Source organism: Eurosta solidaginis, chromosome 3 (assembly GCF_040869045.1).
Source record: "Eurosta solidaginis isolate ZX-2024a chromosome 3, ASM4086904v1, whole genome shotgun sequence".
Lineage (NCBI taxonomy): Eukaryota > Metazoa > Arthropoda > Insecta > Diptera > Tephritidae > Eurosta > Eurosta solidaginis.
Window position 1 is genome coordinate 31,274,848 of NC_090321.1, and position 23,328 is coordinate 31,298,175.

The 23,328-nt window shown below is 37.8% G+C and overlaps 1 protein-coding gene across 2 annotated transcripts; it reads left to right on the forward strand.

Moving 5' to 3' along the window:
• Nucleotides 1-3,085: 3,085 nt before the first annotated feature.
• On the forward strand, nucleotides 3,086-22,963 carry LOC137243519 (alpha-tocopherol transfer protein-like). Of its 2 annotated transcripts, none has more exons than XM_067771309.1 (4): nucleotides 3,086-3,194; nucleotides 19,323-19,672; nucleotides 22,138-22,510; nucleotides 22,590-22,963. In XM_067771309.1, the coding sequence occupies exons 2-4, from the start codon at nucleotides 19,374-19,376 to the stop codon at nucleotides 22,842-22,844; spliced, it is 927 nt and encodes a 308-aa protein (XP_067627410.1). In that variant the 5' UTR covers nucleotides 3,086-3,194; nucleotides 19,323-19,373; the 3' UTR covers nucleotides 22,845-22,963. The 2 variants fall into 2 exon arrangements, with proteins under 2 accessions (XP_067627410.1, XP_067627411.1); XM_067771310.1 differs by having other exon boundaries at nucleotides 19,370-19,672.
• The last annotated feature ends 365 nt before the right edge of the window (nucleotides 22,964-23,328 follow it).

Below are 23,328 nucleotides of genomic sequence, written 5' to 3' on the forward strand. Positions count from 1 at the left end.
ATTTAAACACCTGTTGTTTATTTGCGAAACTATACAATAGCGTCTGAAATGCTAATTTTGATTTTCACACTTCATCCTTCAACACCCAAGTTTGATATTTCCTAAAGTTGGCGGCCATATCCAAAACTAGTCCCTTGGAGTGAATCGCATTGTTTTAGCCTAGCAACCAAGTTTAAATATAACCTACGCGTTACGGCTCATTTTACAAATGTGAATACGTAGGCACATATATTTACCAGGTGAGGATTTGTCCTTCTCAAGAACACTCAAAGTGGTGAAGCAAAAGCTTTCCCAAGACAGTCGAACTAATGTGTGCTACTACCCTTACGTAGTGGACAGTCGAACTAGTCTGAAAACTGAAGCTACGCGGTCATCCATTCTAAAATATCGTTTTGATTAAACGAAGACTATTGAAATCAATGTTGTGAACACAAACGTCTGCAAACTTTGGTCTACATTTTAAAAATTGTATCCAGGGTCCTTGTAAAATTTTAATTATATAGATGCGCCGAGGATTATACGATTTTCTCCCATGAGTTACGCAATGGCGGCCACTTAGACTGCTTATGATTTTGAGGGCGAGTCACTCCCTAACGTTTCAAGGTGTTTCTCTGGTGTAGCTCGGGCAGCATAGCGCGACAAAAACATCCGTTAGAAAGTCTTCGGAGCTACATCTAGATCTTCTAGGAAAGTGACGTCGACGAAGGTACATATAAGTTCGAAGACGCAATCCTATAGCTTCTGTGCTGACATATGGTGTGAGGGTCAGGAGGCGTCGTAGCGACTGTTGGTCGGGATTGCTACTGTTCGCATATCGGGAATTGTAGCTCTTAGTCATCGGGAATTTGTAGCTCGAAAAAACTGGATGCGCCGTGTGCCACGAGAGTCATGAGTATTAATAGACCAATAATAGCAACCGTAAGTCGCCTTTGTGCGTGACCGCTAAGGAGCCGCAAATGAATTAAAGAAATTTTGTTCGCGACGATTATTAGGAGTTAACCCCAGGTGAAACTTCGCTTTGCACGACATATACAGACAAAAGTCTGACCATTTTATGTATCTCTATTTCTTTTCAGCAGACACAGCAGTACCAATTCCAAAGACCGGAGTTAGGTTCGAAGCCTCCCTGGAGTAAGTGAACGAGGGACAATTCCTCCGCAAGGAGCTACTCCTGAAAATTTTTGAACGATCTGCGAGTTTTTGAGGCAATAACCCCGGATCTTTCCGAAATGGCATAAACGTTGATTTCCTTAAATACATACAAATAAAACCTTTCCTAAGTATTATTTTTTTAAATAGAAAAATCAAGCTTTTTAAAGTAAGAACACCGGCGTACGCCGGCGCGCCGCTCACGCCGTCGCCGCCGGTATATAATAGAGCCTACGCCGCCGCCGCCGATAAAGTGATCGGCGTAAACCTCTATTAACGATGTATTTAAAGAGAACTATGTGGAGCCTTACTATGCTGACATTGTCTTCTGTTAGCGGTTAGAAAACAGATACTGCCCCAAAAAATAATGTTTTTACTAAATTTCATTAAAATTGGTAGATTTTTATACGATTTATTGCACAGCTTGACGGAGAGATTATCTAAAAGGGAGCCGGGCTACGCATATCGTAATTTTTTTTATATTCTTACTTTTCGCTAACATATTCCTACTGGTAAAGATAATGGAAATTCTGTTAAGATAAACCTTTAAGCTACCTTTTTTTTTTTAAAGAGCGGGCCGTAAACCGATTTTGATCAAATCTTTAAATAACACCAAAAACAATACTTCTCCAAATTGAAAAATGATATCAACGGTGTTTGCTTTACGGCCTACAAAATTTTCAAATTCTCTTTTACTAAACGTGGGCGGAGCCACGCCCATTTTACAACACTTTATTAAATCTTTTTTGTCATAAAGTTACTCCACTCCCCAAGGTTCCTCATTTTAACAGTATTTGTTAATGCATATGCCCCATTTTTCGAAAATTTCGATATCGAAAAGTGAACGTGGTTGTATCTGATTTCGAGTATTTTCAATATCTAATAATCTAAAATAAATTTGGTGAATATGCCTCAAGTTTTACTCAAGTCATCTTTGCCAGAAATGGACGAAAGAATATACGGGCCGTTGGACATTAAAAGTAGACGTGGCTTCCAAACGATTTCACTCATTTTTACAAGTAATAGGTATTGTTTGTTATTGTTGTAGCGATAGAGACACTTCCCGAAGGTTTTGGGGAGTGTGATCGATATTGATGGTCCTTTGCCGGATATAGATTCCGGTAACAAGAACCATTAAGGTACTATCCCGACCATCTCAAGAACGATTTGATATAACCATATAGAACCTTCTAGGTCACACACTGCAGACTTTAGGGTAAATTTTTTCAACACATGCCATACACTGCAGACTTTGGTGAATACTTTTTCGCAACATCCCCTACATTGTATGCTAAATGCCCTGAGAGTTATCCACCGAAGAGATTTGATAATGGATATGGTAATAGGGCCATGAGAAGGTGCTTGTCGAATTGGGTATTTTGCCACTGCTGGAACAGCAGGGATGTTATTTCATTAAAGTTACAATATAAATGTGTGGGTGTGTTATATATATATATAATTTGTATAGAGGTTTGGAAAAGTAAGCGGTGTCATGCCTCCACTGGGAAAAGGTTAAGTTCGTTATATCTTTGCAATCACTTATGTTGAGATTTAATATCGACCTATCCTAATAGAAATGTCGTTACTCAGAAGATTTGTTAATCAAGACGTGTCTCAGACATTCTGTTAATAAGGTCGTATCTGAGTTACGTCCTTCTTTTAAGTAACGAACTTTCTATTACGATAGCTCAATATATAAGGGTGGGAGCATAGTAGTGGGAGTGGGAGACAACGTCTGCCGGGAATGTTAGTTTTGTGATGGATGTAAAGCAATTTCATACTTCCTTTTCCTACTGGGTAAGTATTTACGGACATTCACGCATACAATAAGATAAATATACCTTTGTTTGTTAATCAGTATTGTTTTTGGCTTGTTTTTGTTAAATAATACATATAAACCAGAGAACATACCTTTTTCATTAACAGCGTTCAGTTGCACGCCTAACACTGCCGGTAACAGTTCAAGTTCAAATCGCAGCTATTTAAAAACAATTAGTGAACATAAGAGCCAAAAGTTAAGAATAAAAAGTGTCTTACAGTTGAAGGTCGGTGAAAAAAACATGAAATGAAAGTTTATAAAATAATATAAAACCAAATTAAAATTTTGCTTATAAATATAGAATTAATTGAGGGAGCTAGCAGTAGCGCTAAATTAATTATAAATAAATTTGATAATTTGATATTCATAAAAAAAATATAATGAGATGCAATAGCAGTTCGTGCACTTTGAAAATGTGAAAATATAATTCAACCTTTAACCAACCCAGCATACTTTTATGACGTATTAGTCCAGTAGTGTCCAACAGGCACACGGAATCATTCAACTACATTTAAGTAGAAAAACAAAATACTTTGAGCGCAAATTAATTACTTTACAACACAATATATGCTTGAGTTTGTTTACAGCAATTACAAAAACATTTAAAGTTGATAAGAGTTTCAGATTTCATTTTTTTATGTATTAAATCAAACTGATTCTATGATTGCTCAGATTGCGCTCTTTTATACTCTTCGATTACCTCGTTCCATACTTCTAGGCGTTTCTGGAATTTACTTAGTTACCAGCTATAAAATTATAACTACAGATGCACGTGGATAGCTTCTCATATGCGTGTGTATATGTGAGTGATACTTGCACAAATAATTGCCGAATTTTGGGAGTATATCAAATATATGCATGTGTTTGTGCGTTGCTCTCTACTGCTTGTATGGACATATTATGTAGACATAACGATTAACTTGGTTATGTGCATACAAGTCACTGCTCAGTATCGGCTTAGAGATGATAGTATCCCTTACTGTTGCTAGTATTCCTCACAATAGCTTGAAAGCTTCCGCAACCCAATTGTCAACCTCACCTTCGCGAGGGGAATACTTTAACAAATAGCAATGTATCATACACATATTTAGCAGGCGAGGCTCTGGCGACCCAAAGTTAATCGTTCCCGAGGTGGTCGGGCTAGTACCTTAATGGTGCTTTGTTGCCGGAACGTACCGGATCTATGTCTGCCAAAATACCATCAACATCGATAACCAAAACCTTCGGGGAGTGTCTTTGTCGTTAATACAACAACAAAAACAATACAAATAATTTTTTTTTCTAAATACGGTATGTGATCTTCCACAAATTGAGTTGCGTCCCCTTTTAAAAGGACTTTTCTTCCTGAGTTACTTTTTTGGTGGTTCAGGAAAGGTGTGGAAAAGTATTGTAACGAATTTACTTGCAAATCCTCTTATTTGCAATCCTCTGCTAAGTTCGAATCACTAAACTGTTGAATAAATAACTCTAATATTGAATAATGGAAAAATGGCCTTTATTAAAGTACTTCACAATAACACTTATACTTTGCTACTCGCTGGCTTAATAACCAAACTGATTGATAACTCAAATGAAACTCTACTATTGGCCGCCAGATCGCGTGCTTAATCAAACTGATTGATAGCTCAACTCAAACTGAATTACTTCTTACTCGCTTGCCCCGCTTTTATAGTTTACGCTGCATACTTCTAGGCTCTTCGATTTCCAGAACTTACTAGTTGTTTCGGCTACAAAATCGCCAGCCACAACTACGTGCACAAATTATTGTTCTCCCTTGTGACAACTCAGATAAGATATATGCATGTATTTGTGCATTGCCGCTCAGATGTTCGTATACGTACATATATGTTGACGCAATTATTTATTCGTTTATGTACATATGTACATAATGATTGAATTATTGATGTGCATTCACGTCGCTGGTTAGCATCGGCTTAGAGACGATAGCATCGCTCAGTGCTGCTAACATTCGTTACACTGCCCTCCACCTAAGTCTGATCGTCCCGATCAGACAAATCTCTCAATCTAAACGCTGCTAGCATCGCCAAATGTACCACTCTTCTATTTCGTGATTTCCCAATTGCTTGTATGTGGTAGATGATATCACTTACCTTCTTCACAACCTTGTACGGGCCTTCCCAACTGCACCGAAATTTGGATGGAACACCTTTCCGCCGGTGAGGGTTGTGTAACAGTACCAAATTTCCCTCCCGGAAACCTTGCGAATTATTTTCCTTGTCGTACCTGTGTTTCATCTTACTACTCATTATCCTCGGCCGTTCTTTCACACTCTGTTGTTTGGTCAATGAACCACTTCGTAGAGCTTGCGCTGGACGGATTTGTTTTGCATAATCGGTATCGTTCCCACATTTCACAACAGTAGTGCGCTCCGGCTTGAAACTACCCTCGCATTCTTTCTCGGAAATTCGTTGCTTCGTTTTTCTGCGTCTTTTAGGTTTTGTCAATGCCAGTGTTTCTCTCGCAGGTACTTTTGATTTTGATTTATTTGGCCCATTCGATCTATCAACTTTTGCCTTTGACTTTCGTGGTCTTTGTCGAGTCTTTTCCACCAGTACCCGATTACTGCTGAACCTTTTTTCCAAACTAAAGTTAAGTGGTATGTCATGGTTCTTATAGCGCATAATTTTTCTCCGCATATCGATCCTGACGTCATGGTCAACCAAGAAGTCCACTCCCAATATGACTTCATCAACGATCTCCGCCACAACGAATTTGTGTAGAACCATGACTTTTCCAATTAATACCTCACATACCACTTCGCCTTGGACTTGATTATATTCGCCTGTGACCGTACGCAACCTTGCTCCAGGTAATGACTTTACTCTCCTGTAGACCAAATCAGATCGAATCAAGGAATGAGATGCCCCCGTATCTACAGTCAGCACACGCTCTTTACCATCCATATTCCCTCTGATGGTAAGACTGCTTGATTTCCTTCCAATCTGCGACACAGATATCACAGGACATTCAATAGCCGGGCCAAGTTTTCGTTCTTTACATCCGACACGCTCTTGCTCATTTCCGCCAGCTTTGCGTTTACGGCCACCCACATTGTTGGAACTATTAGGACCAAGATCGCAATGACGTGCAATGTGACCTGGGTTACCGCACTTGAAACATTTCATAACTCCGGCATTTTTCTGTTGTGATCCCTTCAGAGCTTCCAAAATTGCATCTACCCACTCTGGCCTTTCTACTTCCACACGATTAGCTTTGTATGCTGGTTTACTCAATAATGACGCCGTTTCCTGAGTCAATGCATGGGATACCGTTTCAGAAAATGTTTGCTTTGGGTTCGCGTATGTGGCTCGCTTCGTTTCGACGTCCCGTATGCCATTTATAAAGCTCTGAATCCTCACTCTTTCCGTGTATTCCACGGGTGCATCCGCATTTGCAAGATGAGCCAATCTTTCAATGTCCGAAGCAAACTCCTGCAAAGTCTCGTTAGCTTTTTGGTAGCGGTTTTGCAATTCTATTTGAAATATCTGTTTCCTGTGCTCAGTTCCGTATCGTCTCTCTAGAGCAGCCATCAATGCTTCATAATTGTTCCGCTCTCCTTCGGGAATCGTCTGTAGGATTTCCGCTGCTGGACCCTTCAATGCCACGAACAGTGCAGCAACTTTATCTTCCGCATTCCAGTTGCTCACTGCTGCGGTTTTCTCAAACTGTAGCTTGGAGACCTGGAAAGGAACAGAACCGTCAAAGATTGGTGTTTTTACCTTTGAATTACTAGTTAAAACTGCTGGGCGATTTAGTTGCAACTGCTCGATACGTCCTCTCAAAGCATCCACCTCGGCCTCGATTTTTTCTTCAAACTGTAAAATTTTTGTATCTTGCGCCTCCAACTTCGAGGAAATACGTTCTTCTTGCTCTTCCAGTTGAGCAGAGATCTGCGATGATATCTGTGCTGAAATTTGCGCCGATATTTCGGATATCCGTGCCTCTTGTGCTTCAATCTTCGCTGTTATACGGTTCTCCTGCGATTCCAGCTGAGTTTCCATCTTGGATGTTATGCGTGTCTCTTGCGATTTCAATTGCGATGACATGTTGGTAGATATTTGTGATGACATTTCGGACATTTGTGCCGATATTGCAGCCAACATCATGTTCAGGTCTGTGTTCGCCATTGTCTGCGGTGTTTCATTTTTCTCTTCAATTTTTGCTGTTGTCTCGTCCTCATCAGGATAAAAGACATACTCGTCCACATCAATTCCTTCTGCTTCCATTGCCTCTCGTAGCCGTACCTGAAGTTCGAGTTTAACGCCGCTTGTATTCAATCCACGGCTCTCCAACTCCTTCTTTAGTTGCTGGATCTTCAATTCACTGAACTTTGCCATGTCTTGTTGTTCTCTGGAATTTATTCAACAATTCCTCTTCTGACACCAATTGTAACGAATTTACTTGCAAATCCTCTTATTTGCAATCCTCTGCTAAGTTCGAATCACTAAACTGTTGAATAAATAACTCCAATATTGAATAATGGAAAAATGGCCTTTATTAAAGTACTTCACAATAACACTTATACTTTGCTACTCGCTGGCTTAATAACCAAACTGATTGATAACTCAAATGAAACTCTACTATTGGCCGCCAGATCGCGTGCTTAATCAAACTGATTGATAGCTCAACTCAAACTGAATTACTTCTTACTCGCTTGCCCGCTTTTAGAGTTTACGCTGCATACTTCTAGGCTCTTCGATTTCCAGAACTTACTAGTTGTTTCGGCTACAAAATCGCCAGCCACTACGTGCACAAATTATTGTTCTCTCTTGTGACAACTCAGATAAGATATATGCATGTATTTGTGCATTGCCGCTCAGATGTTCGTATACGTACATATGTGTAGACGCAATTATTTATTCGTTTATGTACATACATAATGATTGAATTATTGATGTGCATTCACGTCGCTGGTTAGCATCGGCTTAGAGACGATAGCATCGCTCAGTGCTGCTAACATTCGTTACAGTATGTATATTTCTTTAGAAAGTCCATTTACAACATACGGAATCTTGCGTCCGCTATTTGAGCATTTTCCCATGGAGCTAGATTGATCCTAAGAACATACTTCAGAAACCCAGGAGAGTGAGGGAAAAAATTTCGCTACGTGCTCAAGGGATCGTGAAAATGCCAAAAATCGACCGGTCTTAAAAACTATAACATTAAACGAAGCTTTGGTCTATATTATATTTTAATATTTAGAGTTAAGCACTTTTCTATATGGGACAGGGATCGAGATATGTAGAGATAATTAGAAGTCAATTTAAAACATGTGTAATCTTACGACCGTTATTTGATTAACTTCCCGTAGAGCTAGATTCTTGCAACTAAGAACATACTTCAGAACCCCATGAGAATGCAACATGAAGGAAAAAAATTTCGGTAGCTGGTCCAGGGACCGTCAAAAATTCAAAAAATCGCCCGAAATGGGAAATTTTGCTTTCGAGTTTTAAGGAACTTACCGATAGCCTAGGAACCTGAAACTTTGAACGAAACTTTGGCTTCCATTTGGTTGTCATATTTAGGATAAAAGAGTTTTCAAGATGGGACACAGATCGAGATATTCAGAGATATTTAGAAAATCCATTTAGAATTCTAGAATCTTGCAATCGATTTTTAAGTAACTACTCATAGAGCTAGCAACGGGGAATATTTCACATAGCAACAAAAAGAGAAAATGGAAAGAAGGTGACACATTTTTTCAGTACTTTCCTTATATGTATAAATGCACCAGAAAAACGAAACATGTCTCTTTAAACAAAGGCATAATCAACGATAAAAATTTTTATGAGGAAAAAATAACGACAACACAAAAAATTAAGAAAAACTGTCAGCAAAAAATAATTGTTGGGTTAGTCATTTGAATTTTAATAATCTAATTACCTACCTAAAAAATTAAAAAAAAACTATAAACAATAGAACATGTGTCAGTGTTAAGTAAATTATTTAAATATAGGTGAAAGTTTTGTTTTTTTAGTTAAATGTTGTGCTCTTGACTGTAATTAGTTTGCATTCGGCCTTCTTTTGATGATAGAAATTGAAAATTTTAAAGTTCCTTTCATGGCTCAACTATATGGTTGGCTCATCTCTACAGCAACAACATACCTTGTTCAGATTGTCAAAATCTACGTGTTGGTCGAATGGAATGGAATGAAAACATAAAACTTAGCAGTTTTTGCATGTTGTAAGAAATGTCAATGTGTTGGTTTCATTTTGAGTTTGTCATCTCCTTTTGACAATCCCTACTCCAGTGAAATGAAAAAAATAAATTCAGCTGATGAGATGAGCCAACCATAAGTTTCCTTTCTTTTTTATTTTATTTATTTATTTATTTATTTAGCATAAGAAAAGTACATGGCATTTTTTATATTAAATTATAAAATATTATTAAATGCCAGTTCACATAGTAAAATTCTTTTTCAATGTGGGGTGTTAGTTTTTAATAATATTAAAGAATAAATTCAGAAATATCAGATAATTAGTTAAGGTCACGATAGAGAAACAGTTGATATAGATACAGAAATTAGATATGGATTACAACAACATCCTCAACAAGCTTTCTAGATCGTATTGGCAAAAACTAATCAAATACATTTTTATTTTCTTTTGAAATAAATAAAAAAAACAAAATAAATGTAAGGCGCGATAACCTCCGAAGAGATCTAAGGCCCAGCTTCTCTTCCAATTTGCGTCGTGCTCCTCTTGATTTTCCCTTAAATTGGCCGGACGGGACCTACATGTTTTATGCCGACTCCGAACGGCATCTGCAAGGTAGATGAGTTTTCACAGAGAGCTTTTCAAGGCAGAAATACACCCGGAGCGTTTGTCAAACACTGCCGAGGGGCGACCCCGCTTAGAAAAATTTTCTTATAATTGAAAAAACTTATTTCTAAAATTTTGATGTTGCTTTGCCCATGGTGTGAACCCAGGGTATACGGTGTGGCAGACGGAGCACGCTACCATAACACCACGGTGGCGGCCAAGAGAGTTGAACATTTTGCACGACGTGTATGTATAAAAGCTTCTGAAATGAGATGTCCTAGCATGCGGGATTTGTACCGATGGAAGCAGATTACTCCTAAGGTTGTAGACTTCAGAAGGATAACTTTCTAAGTACCCCGACCTAATAAAGAAAGTTTTTAGGACGACATGGTATTATATCTAGTCTCCTAAAAGATGTCATAGCGTGAGACCTGTAGTTTGCGCCACATATACGTCTTACAATTCCCTTTTGGAGTGTTACAACGGGTGACAACTTACTAGCCGAGGCGCCACCCCAGCAGGTAATACCATATTGGAGTTTCGATTGGACTAGACCATAGTAAACAGCTTTTAGAGTGGGCATAGTCAATTATTTTTAAACTACCTTCGTATTCAAATAAATGTAAGTCACTTAACTTTGTGGGGTTTCAGCTCAAAATTCTTTTTATATTACTTAGGGCAGTTAAGAGATTTTATAAAATTTGTTATCGCTTTGGATTAGCAATCACGTGACCTGTATCCATTTGTATATCAGTTCATAGAACACTTTCCACATACACACACACTGTCAAATCAATATATCGCCGACCATTAATTATTTGCTTCATTCTAAAAAAAAACATTTCTCTAATAACCGGGCCGCACACGTTATGAGTAATCCAGCATGATAACAGGTTTTTTTGCGATTACGTTAACACCTTTTGTTTATCGCTAAATAGATAACCAATTTAAGTTGTAAAATGTTAAAAATTAGCGTGCCATAAATCATACTATTACATGCATACGAGTGTACATTAGAGTGGCTCTTCAAAAAAAAAATACAACTCAATTCTGAACACCAATTTTTTTAGAGATGTTTTTCCGTCACGCATTCCAGCAATCATGAACACAAATTTCTTGAGATTTTCTTCTCCTCCATTCCCCGTATCACAAACGTACTTCGAAAAAGGGTGAGCTTGTTTTGGGGAAAAAGAAGGTATCACGAACGTTAAAGAACATGCGAATTGATTTGTTTATTTTCGGAGAGAAAATTTTAAGTTTTAATAGCAAATTTTCTGAAAAATAAATTTTGTGTTTAAGGGTCAAGTAACAATACAAACAAAGAGCTCTAGCGAATAATTGTGTGTATAAAGGTGGAAATCAGATGGCTAGAGGAAGTTGTTCCAAACCTCCAAAGGCAAGGCACAGACGCGCTGTCTAAAGTGATCTGTATAGGGACGATGCACACGATACCAAAGGCAAAATATGTGGTACCGCCGTGGTGTGGCAGTAGCGTGCTCCGCCTACCACACCAATGATCCTGGCTTCACGCCCCGGGCAACATCTAAATTTAAGAAACAAGTTCTTTCAATTAGAAGAATTTTTTTCTAAGCGGGGCCGCCCCTCGGCAGTGATTTGGCAAGCACTCCGAGTGTATTTATGCCATGAAAAGATTATCCGTGAAAGCTCAACTGCCTAAAATATCTTCGAAGGTTATCGCGACTTGCATTTATTTTTTTATATGTGGACATACCGAAGTCTTTTACTATGGTCTTCCTTTTTTTGTAGCAATAGGAAGACTTTGAAGACCTTACACAATGTTGGGTGGTCCTTTGCCGGATACATTCAGGAAAATGGCACTATTAAATACTAGTCGCCCATCTAGCGAACGATTTATATGACCACGTTGCACCTTCTAGGCCATCCAACTCCCTCTTTCCTGAAATGTGGTCAAAGTAAACTTCACTCCAAATGCCGGTAAAAGCTTCCACGTATCACCTACGGTTTTCAGACCATATAGTCTCTCGTCGTTTCTCCGAAAAACGGTGGAGCTCCTGATTGGTCTGTACAAACCGGAAAAGATTCCTTGCTGGTTACTGTCGCCACCACAGCATGTCTATTCTAAGGGAAGGTTAATTAAAATGGTTTTAACAAAATACTGCTTGGGATCATAGCAAAAAGCCTGGTTGGCCTAGGAGTCGCGGGGCCACGGATGAGTTCATTAACAAACTTTAATGCAACAGAACTGTCGTATAAAAAAGAGAAAGGTTTGCAGAGGATCGCCGCAGGGGATAGTAAATGAGTTTCTGTTGGCGCTAAAAGCCAATAACGGCCAGGGTCCATCTGCCATCCTTATGGCTTGTATTTGGTATTTTTTTCAATTCTGTTATTTCTGTTATTTGTTCCACTCTAAAACACTACGAAGTTCATAGCAGAGCATAAGAAATGCTATCACTGTTTAATTCTTCGGCTCTGCTCTATGCTTTGCTCATGTTCAGAGCAGGAGCAGTGGCACAGCACATTTTTCTATGCTACTGCTAATCTGGAGTAGCAATGCAAACACTGAGAAGAAATATACTTTTCCAATATATGTATGCATGTATGTACGATAGTTGTGATGTTTGTCCAGTAATTTTGGATGTTTTAACAACTGCCATAGCTGCTTGTATAGATATATTTCAAAGGTAAATTTTAGGCGCCGCTTTGCTTATCATTTGTCTATCATAGAGTATTATGATTTTCTGCTAAATTTCTACTTCCATTTCGATTTGATCAAGCAATATTTTATAGAGCTGCACCATCTATCGCAAAGATATGGCTCTCAAAGGTTATTGATGAATTAGAAATAGATCTTTATAACGAGCTAGAAGAGAAAAGGATTTGAGCAGATTTACAAGGTATAATCGAAACAGCTGTCGCCTTGTCTATCCTGATGTTGCGTTGTATCAACTTTTTCCAAAGTATTCAATTAATGAAAATTAAAAATTTCAGTAAAAAAAAAATATCCTATTGAGCCCAGAAACATGCGAATTAACAGGCCGTGATTATAATGAGATTACCAATTAGGATGGAGAAATATAAAAGCTAAAACAAGTAAGCAAAGCTAAGTTCGGGTGTAACCGAACATTACATACTCAGCTGAGAGCTTTGGAGACAAAATAAGGGAAAATCACCATTTAGGAAAATGAACCTAGGGTAACCCTGGAATGTGTTTGTATGACATGTGTATCAAATGAAAGGTATTAAAGAGTATTTTAAAAGGGAGTGGGTCATAGTTCTATAGGTGGACACCATTTCGGAATATCGCCATAAAGGTGGACCAGGGGTGACTCTAGAATGTGTTTGTACGATATGGGTATCAAATTAAAGGTATTAATGAGGGTTTCAAAAGAAAGTGGCGCTTAGTTTTATATGTGAAGGCGTTTTCGAGATATCGACCAAAATCTGGACCAGGGTGACCCAAAACATAATCTGTTGGGTACCGCTAATTTATTTATATATGTAATACCACGAACAGTATTCCTGCCAAGATTCTAAGGGCTTTTGATTTCGCCTTGCACAACTTTTTCATTTTATTCTACTTAATATGGTAGGTGTCACACCCATTTTACAAAGTTTTTTTCTAAAGTTAGATTTTGCGTCAATAAACCAATCCATGTTTTATCCCTTTTTTCATATTTGATATAGAATTATGGCATTTTTTAATTCTTCGTAATTTTCGATATCGAAAAAGTGGGCGTGGTCATTCTCCGATTTCGGCCATTTTTCATACCAAGATAAAGTGAATTCAGATAAGTAGGTGAACTAAGTTTAGTAAAGATATATCGATTTTTGCTCAAGTTATCATGTTAACGGCCAAGCGGAAGGACAGGCGGTCGACTGTGTATAAAAACTGAGCGTGGCTTCAACCGATTTCACCCATTTTCACAGAAAACAGTTATCGTCATAGAGTCTATGCCCCTACCAAATTTCACAAGGATTGGTAAATTTTTGTTGGACTTATGGCATTAAAAGTATTCTAGACGAATTAAATGAAAAAGGACTGAAAATTGAAAGAATTGAAAATTTCTTTTATTTTTATATTTTGTTGCACCATATCATTACTGGAGTTGAATGTTGGCATAATTTACTTACATATATACAGTAAAGATATCAAATTTTTTGTTAAAATTTGACTTTAAACAGTTTTTTTTTTTCAAAGTGGGCATGTTCGTCATCCGATTTTGCTAATTTTTTTTTACCACACAAATAGTAATAGGAGTAACGCTTCTGCTAAATTTCATCATGATATCTTCAACGACTGCCAAATTACAGCTTGCAAAACTTTTTAACTACCTTATTTTAAAAGTGGGCGGTGCCACGCCCATTGTCCAAAATTTTACTAGTTTTCTATTCTGCGTCATAAGGTGAACCCACCTACCAAGTTTCATCGCTTCATTCGTCTTTGGTAATGAATTATCGCACTTTTTCTGTTGTTCGAAATTTTCGATATCGAAAAAGTGGGCGTGGTGGCAGTCCGATTTCGTTCATAGCGATCTGAGATGAGCGCCCAAGAACCCACATACCAAATTTCATCAAGATACCTCAAAATTTACTCAAGTTATCGTGTTTACGGGCGGACGGACGGACGGACGGACATGGCTAAATGAATTTCTTTTTTCGCCCAGATCATTTTGATATATAGGAGTCTATATCTATCTCGATTAGTTTATGCCGTTACGGATTGCCGTTATGCGAACAAAGTTAATATACTCTGTGAGCTCTGCTCAGCTGAGTATAAAAATATAACACCCTAATACATGTTTTTGTCCACGTACATACACACGTAAATGTGTAGAAAGTACACGGAGTTATCAATAATTTTACTTCTGTTATCATTTGTTTTATCGGCAATTTTGTAGCGCTAAGGCTTGTATAAATGTGATTAATAGGGTACGTCATACGGCAGTGCATTTCGAAAAAAATTCACTTAACACTAGCTGTGTTTTTTTTACATGTGTAAAATCTACATTTACGGAAAAAAAACACTTATCATCACTTAGATAATATTTAGGAGACCCACTAGCGGCAGTGGTAAATAACTCGCTACAAAACGGGTTATTCTGAATAGCGGAGATGCACACTTTACTCCTCCCCTCTCTGCCTTTTTCATTCTCCGCAAGTCTTTCTCCGTCCACATCTTTTCTCTCACATTTTTCTCTCTAGCTCTTTCTCCTTCTCCCTCCCTCGCTCCATCTATCCCTATCTCCCTATTTTCATCTAACCCTATATCTTTCTCAGTCTCTTTTTTCCATCCTCTTTTTTTACTTCTCTCTAGTTCTTCTTATTCTTCTCCATCTCTTATTCCAAGTCTCAGTCCCAGTTCGGAGCTGAACAAAAAATGTTGTCTAAAAAAAAAAAACTTATGGCGTGGACCATCCATACAATTTGGGGATGTGAAAAATAGTTGGTAGCTGATCCAATATGATCACAAAATTGTGTAAACTCGGTCGAGTCGATTCGAAGGAGCTCAACAACAAACACTGTGACACGAGAGTTTTTTATATTAGATTGGTGCTTGAACGTCAAAAATCGAATAACATGTGTTAAAAAGACTTGAGACTCGTATCAATGAATAAGAAGTAAATAGGAACAAGTAAGGGTGTCTAAGTTCGGGTGTAATCGAGCACTATATACTCAGCGTGAGTTTGAATTGTACAGTTCATTTCAGATAAATCACTTTTTCGAATTTTGTTACGAGGGATTTATTTTTTCTGAGGCTCTAGAAATGTTGTGTAATGCTTGATCTGAATAGGGGCGTGGCACCGTCCATTAAAAAAAGTCCCAATTTCCTATTACAATAAAACTTCATAAGGGAAATATCATTGATACAAAATTATTTTGCGCTAAGATTTAGCTTATTATTCTAGTCTACGACCCTTTTAAACATCTTTCATATAAAAGTGGGCGTGGTGTTTAAACGATCCCGTCCATTTTCATAGATATATTTCCTACTATAAAGAAAGTATATATTCCCAATTTTATTACGATATGTTAATTTTTCTTCGAGTAATGCCTCCCGAAGCATAGAAAATTGCTATTTAGTAAATAATCAGGTTTTTTGTGTTTTCCAAAATGTTATACATATATGTAAAAAAAGCGGCCGTGGTTATCATCCGATTTTGCTCATTTTAAAAAGCGATGGGTATAAGCGCCAAGTGACCGATATGCCAAATTTCAATAAGATATCTCAATATTTACTCAAGTTATCGTGGACACAGACAGACGGACGGACATGGCTAAATCCGTTTCTTTTTTCATCCTCAGCCTTTTAATATATGGAAGTCCATATTTATCTCGATTCCTTTATACCTGTACAACCAACCGTTATTGAAAGTTATAACACCCTGTGTACAAGTACAGCTGGGTATAAAAACACTGTCATTCTTTTTATTGGTACCGTTGTTGGTCTTTCATACGACGCACATTTAACAAACATTTTCATTCTTTACCTACGTGTCTCACACAAATATGAATAGGTAATTAACGAAATTAACATATTTTATCTTTTAGATATATGTATATTGACATATAATATTTTAAGCAGGAATATAACTCTAACGAGTTTAAGGTCGACTTTTTCGATTTTTGGCGAGCCGAGCTACATACCGTGTGGTTTGTTCACAACAGCTAAATGGTGGGAGTCTATCCGACGAACTTTGGTCTGAGAAGCAAGCACATTATCTAGTGCATTATGACGTCGGAATATCTTACAGATTCATATCTCCATATATTTTCAAATGCATGACAATTTTTATATTGGAGAAATAAATATTTACTAGAATAAAATTTAACCGCCAGCGAAAATTGCTTGAATTTCGTAATCTCATCGAGTGCTTTGTCCCACAAAAATGCATATCGCAGATATGTATGTAAATGAATTATAGAACAATAGACTTACTTAGCATTATTTTTTATTAAACACGCCTAAATATTGTAACAAATTCTGGGCAATTCCGATTATTTCAAACCTTCTGCTAACGTTCGAATCGCTAAACTGTTGAATAAATCACTCAAATATTCAGTATTGCAAATGGTCTTTATTAGATTACTTTGGGAGTAGTACAATTATACTTCACTTCACAATAGCGTGTTTAAATCGCTGCTTTTATACTCAATATAATAACAGTAAAGGTACATATCCACACATATTTATCGTATATCTATGACTGTACCTAATTTAATTGATTTTATTTAAATTGGACATATTGAGCATTTACGGCAAATAATTTTTAGGTCTTGAACTTGATTTAGAGTAATTTGGCACGTATGTTTATCGCACATGTATATACTATGTCTTAGGGATGATGCGATGTTTTGATTCAATTGGTTCTGTTTACTGGTCCCGATTTCGTTTTTGATTGACTGAATTTGGAGCTGTAAAGCAAGTCAATCAATAAATAGAAGCTGTGTCAAAAACCAGTGAAAAAAGTGATGCATCAAATCATCTCACTTCTCAAACATGGCCATAAAACCTTGTGACCTCACAATCATCCAGGTCATAATAGTTTACTCATCGATTTTCCTTAGGAGATAACCCTATGTGATCGAGGAACCAGCAAAAGGAGAAATTGCGATGCCTGAAATATTACAGTCCTGAAGCAGCTCCTCTTTTTTATCTATGGCATAAATATTTAACTGGAAGACACTGCATGAGTCATAAAGTCGGTACTACTGAGTAGAACCGAGTTCTAGTTCCCTTTTCCATTTCTGAGCGGTCTGTAAAGGCTGCACTGTCCCTATCTCCCTCGAAGAATAATTTATGCTCTGAGCCTGGAGGTTAAAATTCCGTTAGGGCATTAAGTCAGTTTTGAAGCTCTTTAATCGATATCTTGTCATATCATCTAAATAATATACTTGCTGAAGAGCCGCTACATACGAAGAAAGCGAAACACGCGTACACTGCGGTAAACTGCGCCTATCCGAAAACAAACAGATCCTACAAGCCGCCAGATCACTGTAGTGTTATTCAGGCAGAAGTAGTATCCGTGACAAAAGCAGTGGAAACACTGGAGGAAAATAGCTTAAACTGCAGCTGCGTAAACTTTAAGATCATTAGTTAAGAGCAAATAAGACAATAATCTAGCATGGCATAATATCTAAAAGTGTGTCATTGTGTAAGCAGTCCCTGGAATAATTGGGATAGACGGAAGACATATGGGAATAGATGGAAATGAAAAAGTGGACCAGGCTGCTAAAAGAGGCATATCCCTCAAACATTGTACTATAGATGTCCCAATTATATTGAGCGAGATTAAAATGAGCAGAGAGTTGTACATAATTGACCAAGCAGTAAAGACTTGGAATCAAGCGAAAGGCTGCAAAGTGCCGAAGATCATGTGCACGTTTTACGACTGATAAAGTTTCTCTTATAACTAAAAAAAAGAGGACTATAGGCTCATGATAAGTATTCTGACAATGCCTTTTGGCATTCCAGGCTTTTAAGTTAGGCCGAATCAATGATAGAATATATAGGAAGTGTGAGTTGCAGAAAGAAACGATGGAGCAGACACTGTGCTGATGTGTTGCACTCGTGAGGCCATGACACTAGCTTTTAGAAGTGACACAGCTACCAGATCTAGAAGCAGCAAATGTACTTGAAAGCTTTAAGTATTTGCTAAGACGACACAGTTATATTATATGTCCTGGCTTTTGAAAGGGCTTCTCAGTTTTGACGCTAAGCAAACTTTTGGTCCTCACGGACCAGTCAATTCCACCTAACCTAAATTAAAATTCATACCGGTAGGCGGCTTATAATAAATGTTGGATTATCTGAGTCCTAGATCTCCTTCTGCCTCCAAATTCCGCACGAACATATGCAGAGGCAAGAAGTAAAAGATAAGGTGTAGCCCTTCTTCAGGTATGCAGTCAATTGCATCTGATATGATCCTCAATTAAGAGGACTATATTCGACTATTTTTTATCGAACTATGATGCACTTCAAGAAGACGAAAGGTCAGCCAAAGACATCCTACCTATTGAAATTGTTTTTGTTATTGTTGGGCCTTGGGGAGTGTTATCGATGTGATGGTCCTTTGCCGAATGCAGATCCGGTACGTTCCGATAACAAGCACCATTAAGGGTCTAGCCCTACCAACCCGTTCAATCAATTTGGTATTTTAGTCGCCTCTTACAATAGGCATACCTGCCTCGGGTATATTATAAGCCCCCTAAGGGTTAGACATCAGTGAATCATATCAGAGTTAAGAAATTGTGATAAAATCGTATATCAAACGAATTGTAATAAATATAATAAATTTTTACAACTGATTATTAATCGCCAAATGTTAATCCTATCGAACAAAAGTAGCTTTGTTACAAGTTAGATAGCTCAACAGCTTAGAGGTATAATCCTAGTGGTATATACTTGGGTTTATTGTTAAGGGCTTTAAGGTCTTTATTTGATTCCAAGTACTGTTTGGAAAGAAAGAACAAAAAAATTATGGAAAAAAATTTAAGAAGTCCATATATAACCAACAAAGTAAATATTCCCCGGTATTTTAAAAATAATTTAATGCAAGTTATTTAACCCCCATTTTCTTCCATTCGTTAGAGCTTAACATCTTCGTCATTTAAATACATTCATGCTATATCCAACAGAAACATGTCCAATATACGTCCCTTAACACCGCTACTGGCAAAGCGCGCACAAGAAGAATTGGGCGAAGTACCGGAACGCATTGATGCGGATATACAGCAACTACGGGAATGGATACAGAAACAACCTCATCTTACGGCACGCACAGACGATCAATTTTTAGTGGCTTTCCTGCGCGGTTGCAAATACAGTATAGAAAAGGCTAAACACAAATTAGATAATTACTATGCAACGCGTGCAGCGGTACCAGAATTGTATAAAAATCGCTTTGTGAATGATGCAGCTATTGAAATTCTACGATCTGGGTAAGTTTTCAAAGTAATCTATTTGGCTAACTTCGCATATTTCGACTTTCGAGTGGAATATTATCTTATCTCAGCTGTCAGTTCGAAAACGTCACATCCCAAATTTTTTTCAAAAACGCTCCATCTAAGAGTTCGGTTTAAAAATGCTCTAGCGCAGATTTTTTTCATAAAATCCCTACCTCCCGTCAAAATGTATTGAACTTATATTTAGAAACAAATTCAGAGAAGGTCGGTTTTGAAAAAACCTCTGAGTTTGAGTGTTCTTCAACCAAATTCTAGAATATGGAATATTTTAAAAGTTTTCTAATATAAAGCGTTTTCGAAACGGCAGTCTTTATGATATTTCACTCCCCAGTCGATACATTGTAGGCTAAATAGAAGAAAGCCGTCTGAAAAAGAGCGGTATCGGACATCAAAAAATGGACGGCAGTCTTTATCTCTGAAACTTATAATAAAGCCCTTCATCAGTATTGGCCGCCGCCGTGGTGCGGTGGTATCGTGCTTCGTCTTCCACACCGTATGGTGCTAGGTTCAAGTCACTGGGAAAACATGTAGAAAGCGTTTTTTTAGAGTTCGCCCCTCTTCAGCGATTTGGTAAATGTAAAAGGTGCACGACACAAACTGGAAGAGAAGCTCGGCCTGAATCTCTTCGCAGATAAATCGCGCCATATATTTGACTACTTTTATCAGTATTTGTTTGAAATCATTTTGAGCTGATAAAGGGCGTTTGTGTAAAAATTTCAATATGGGGTTGACACCCACCTCTCAGGCAAATAAAGGGTTAGAACGCACAACATAGCCGTCTTTTCTACTCTCACCACAAACATTCGGAAGAGAAGAAGATTCTTTGTCGCTTTGGCAGCGCCATCAGTTAACAATATCACAACTTTTGCTATGATATTTCACCAACTTTGTGCGGCAATACATTGAACTCTTCTGTCAAAGCGAAGCACTGAATAAAGCGTTCTATGCATGTAAATGCAGAAAAGCTTTCACTTAACCAGCCTAAACCTAATCCCAGATGCCCCATTTGGAGTGCTCATAACTTTTGCTATGCTTGATGTTTCACCAATTTTGTGTGGCAATGCATTGAACTCTTCTAAAGCGTTCTATGCATGTAAATGCAGCAAAACTTTCACTTATTGATCCTAAGGCCGGGTTTACATAGAGCGCTTGGTCGCGTCAGGCCTTCAGGCCTAAGCCCAGATACCCCATTTGGAGTGCTCATAACTTTTGCTATGCTTGATGCTTCACAAATTTTGTGTGGCAATACATTGAACTCTTCTGTCAAAGCGAAGCACGGAATAAAGCGTTCTATGCATGTAAATGCAGCCAAACTTTCACTTATTCATCCTAAGGCCGGGTTTACCTAGAGCGCTTTGTCGCGTCAGGCCTTCAGGCTTAAGCCCACATGCCCCATTTGGAGTGCTCACAACTTTTGCTATGCTTGATGTTTCGCCAACTTTGTGCGGCAATACATTGATCTCTCCTGTCAAAGTGAAGCACGGAATAAAGCGTTCTATGCAGGTAAATGTAGCCAAACTTTCACTTATCCAGCCTAAGGCCGGGTTTACATAGAGCGCTTTGTCGCGTCAGGCATTCAGGTATAAGCCCAGATGCCCCATTTGGAGTGCTCTGTACAATACAATCTTTTTGAAAGCTCAGTACAGTAAGTTCTTCTAACAGCAGTAAGTTCTTCACAATCTGAGAAAAGTTTTGTCTTGCGGCTAGTTTTATTTTAAGAAACTTAAATTTGTTTTCGTGTTTGCGCAGGGAGATAGATGCCCGCCTATATCCACTCTTCTTGGTGAACAGACCCTGTTAACATCAGTGAGCCTATGGGACATACATATATGTAAGCCGTACTAACTTTACTGAAGTTACACAATCTCGTGCATGGATATGTAATGTTGCTAAGAATTTATTAACGAGGGACTTCAACGTTTGATGTATTAGACTGCGGTAGCTTGCAATATATAACAAAGAGTTAAACTCGCAAAACCTTATGGAAATCAATGAATTGGTGAATGGTGCCATACCATAACGCCCTAGCCATAACCATACCATAGCCAACCAATTGGTGTTTGGTTTCTCGCCATATCCATAACTTAAAAATATTTGAGTTGGTGAAATTAATAACTTTTTGTAGATTTTATTCATTGTTTTGGATACTTTATGACCAAGAGACTTCTTTTTTGTGGAATATGTTTGTAATCTTTTGCGTTTTCTTCATTTTTATGAAATTTTCACGATTTTTAGGTTAAGACACAATTAATCGATCACATTGGAGATGGTTATGGATATGGATATGGTTACGACCATGGCGTTAGGGTTAAGGAAGTTTAATTCGCTCTTAAGACTATAGCGTTATGACTATGTCAACTTTGCCAGGCCCTTTATACATAAAAACTCTATTACAACACTAATTACATACACTTCATCTAATTTCTTTTTATCCCACTCAGCGTCTATCTACCACTTCCCAAACCAGTATCACCAGATGGTCCACGCATTCATATCGCCCGCTATGGCGTATTCGACATCAACAAATATTCCCTTAGCGATGTATTAAAAGTTCGTACGATGCTCAGTGAAATACAATTTCGTGAAGATGATAATGCCATAGTTATGGGTTTTATGGAGGTAATAGATTTCAAGGGTCTCACTGCTAGTCACGTTCTTCATTTCAATGTGGTCTTAGTGAAAAAACTTGTTGTGTTAGGCGATAAAGCATTTCCATATCGACCCAAGGGTCTACATTTTATAAACGTACCCTCAAGCTGTGAGAAAGCTTTGAATATTGCAAAAAGTTTGCTAAGCGATAAAATTAAACAGCGCGTAAGTAAAATTTTTTTTGAGTTTTTTTTCAAAGAAAATTAGAATATTGAAACTTTTTAATTCTTCTTCTTTCCCGCAGTTCCATGTGCATTCCGATTTCGAATCGCTTTATAAGTATATACCAAAAGAATGTCTCCCAGCTGAATGTGGTGGCAGCAATGGCACAATAGAAACCGGTACGAAGGAATGGGAGAAGAAATTACTTAGCTATAAAGATTATTTTGTGGAGGAAGCTAAATATGGCACAAATGAAAAACTACGCCGTGGCCGCCCTGTCGATTCCGAATCACTTTTCGGTATTGATGGCTCATTTAGAAAATTGGATATTGATTAGTAGCGCTCTAAGCTATTGATTGAATCATTTTAATTTATTTTATTTTTACAATTTGTGTAATTGACTTAAGTGATTTGTGTAGTTCGAAAAAATTTTAGCAAATGTATTTTTAAAAAGCAGCTTTTTTTTAATTGGAAAATGCTGGGTTTGAATTGAATAAAATGGACCTGTACTTTCTAGCTACGCGAAAAGCAAAAGCGCGTTTAAGCATAGGAAAGTGCTCCTGTTTTAAATCTGTCTATTCAATATGCCATTCACGATCGAGGAAGCAGCACGGTAAGGTATACTACGTCCTTTCAACGCTACTTAGGCCCGGTTTTTCAGTACAAGTTTAACTCAGTTTTCAGTTAAACTACGCTTAAACTTATTCTGCAGTTTTTTAGTCTACTTTAACTGAAGTTTAAGCTGAGCTTAAGCGGTCAATGTGGGAGGGTTAAACTCTAGTTAACCTATCAGTTATTTGCGTTCGTTCGAAATGGCGTCG

Excerpts from the sequence above, each read along its gene's own strand:
- LOC137243519 (XM_067771309.1), top strand. The coding sequence starts at position 19,374 with ATGTCCAATATACGTCCCTTAACACCGCTACTGGCAAAGCGCGCACAA. Across the intron at positions 19,673-22,137 it reads ATTGAAATTCTACGATCTGG|CGTCTATCTACCACTTCCCA; the intron begins GTAAGTTTTCAA and ends TATCCCACTCAG. Across the intron at positions 22,511-22,589 it reads GCGATAAAATTAAACAGCGC|TTCCATGTGCATTCCGATTT; the intron begins GTAAGTAAAATT and ends TCTTTCCCGCAG.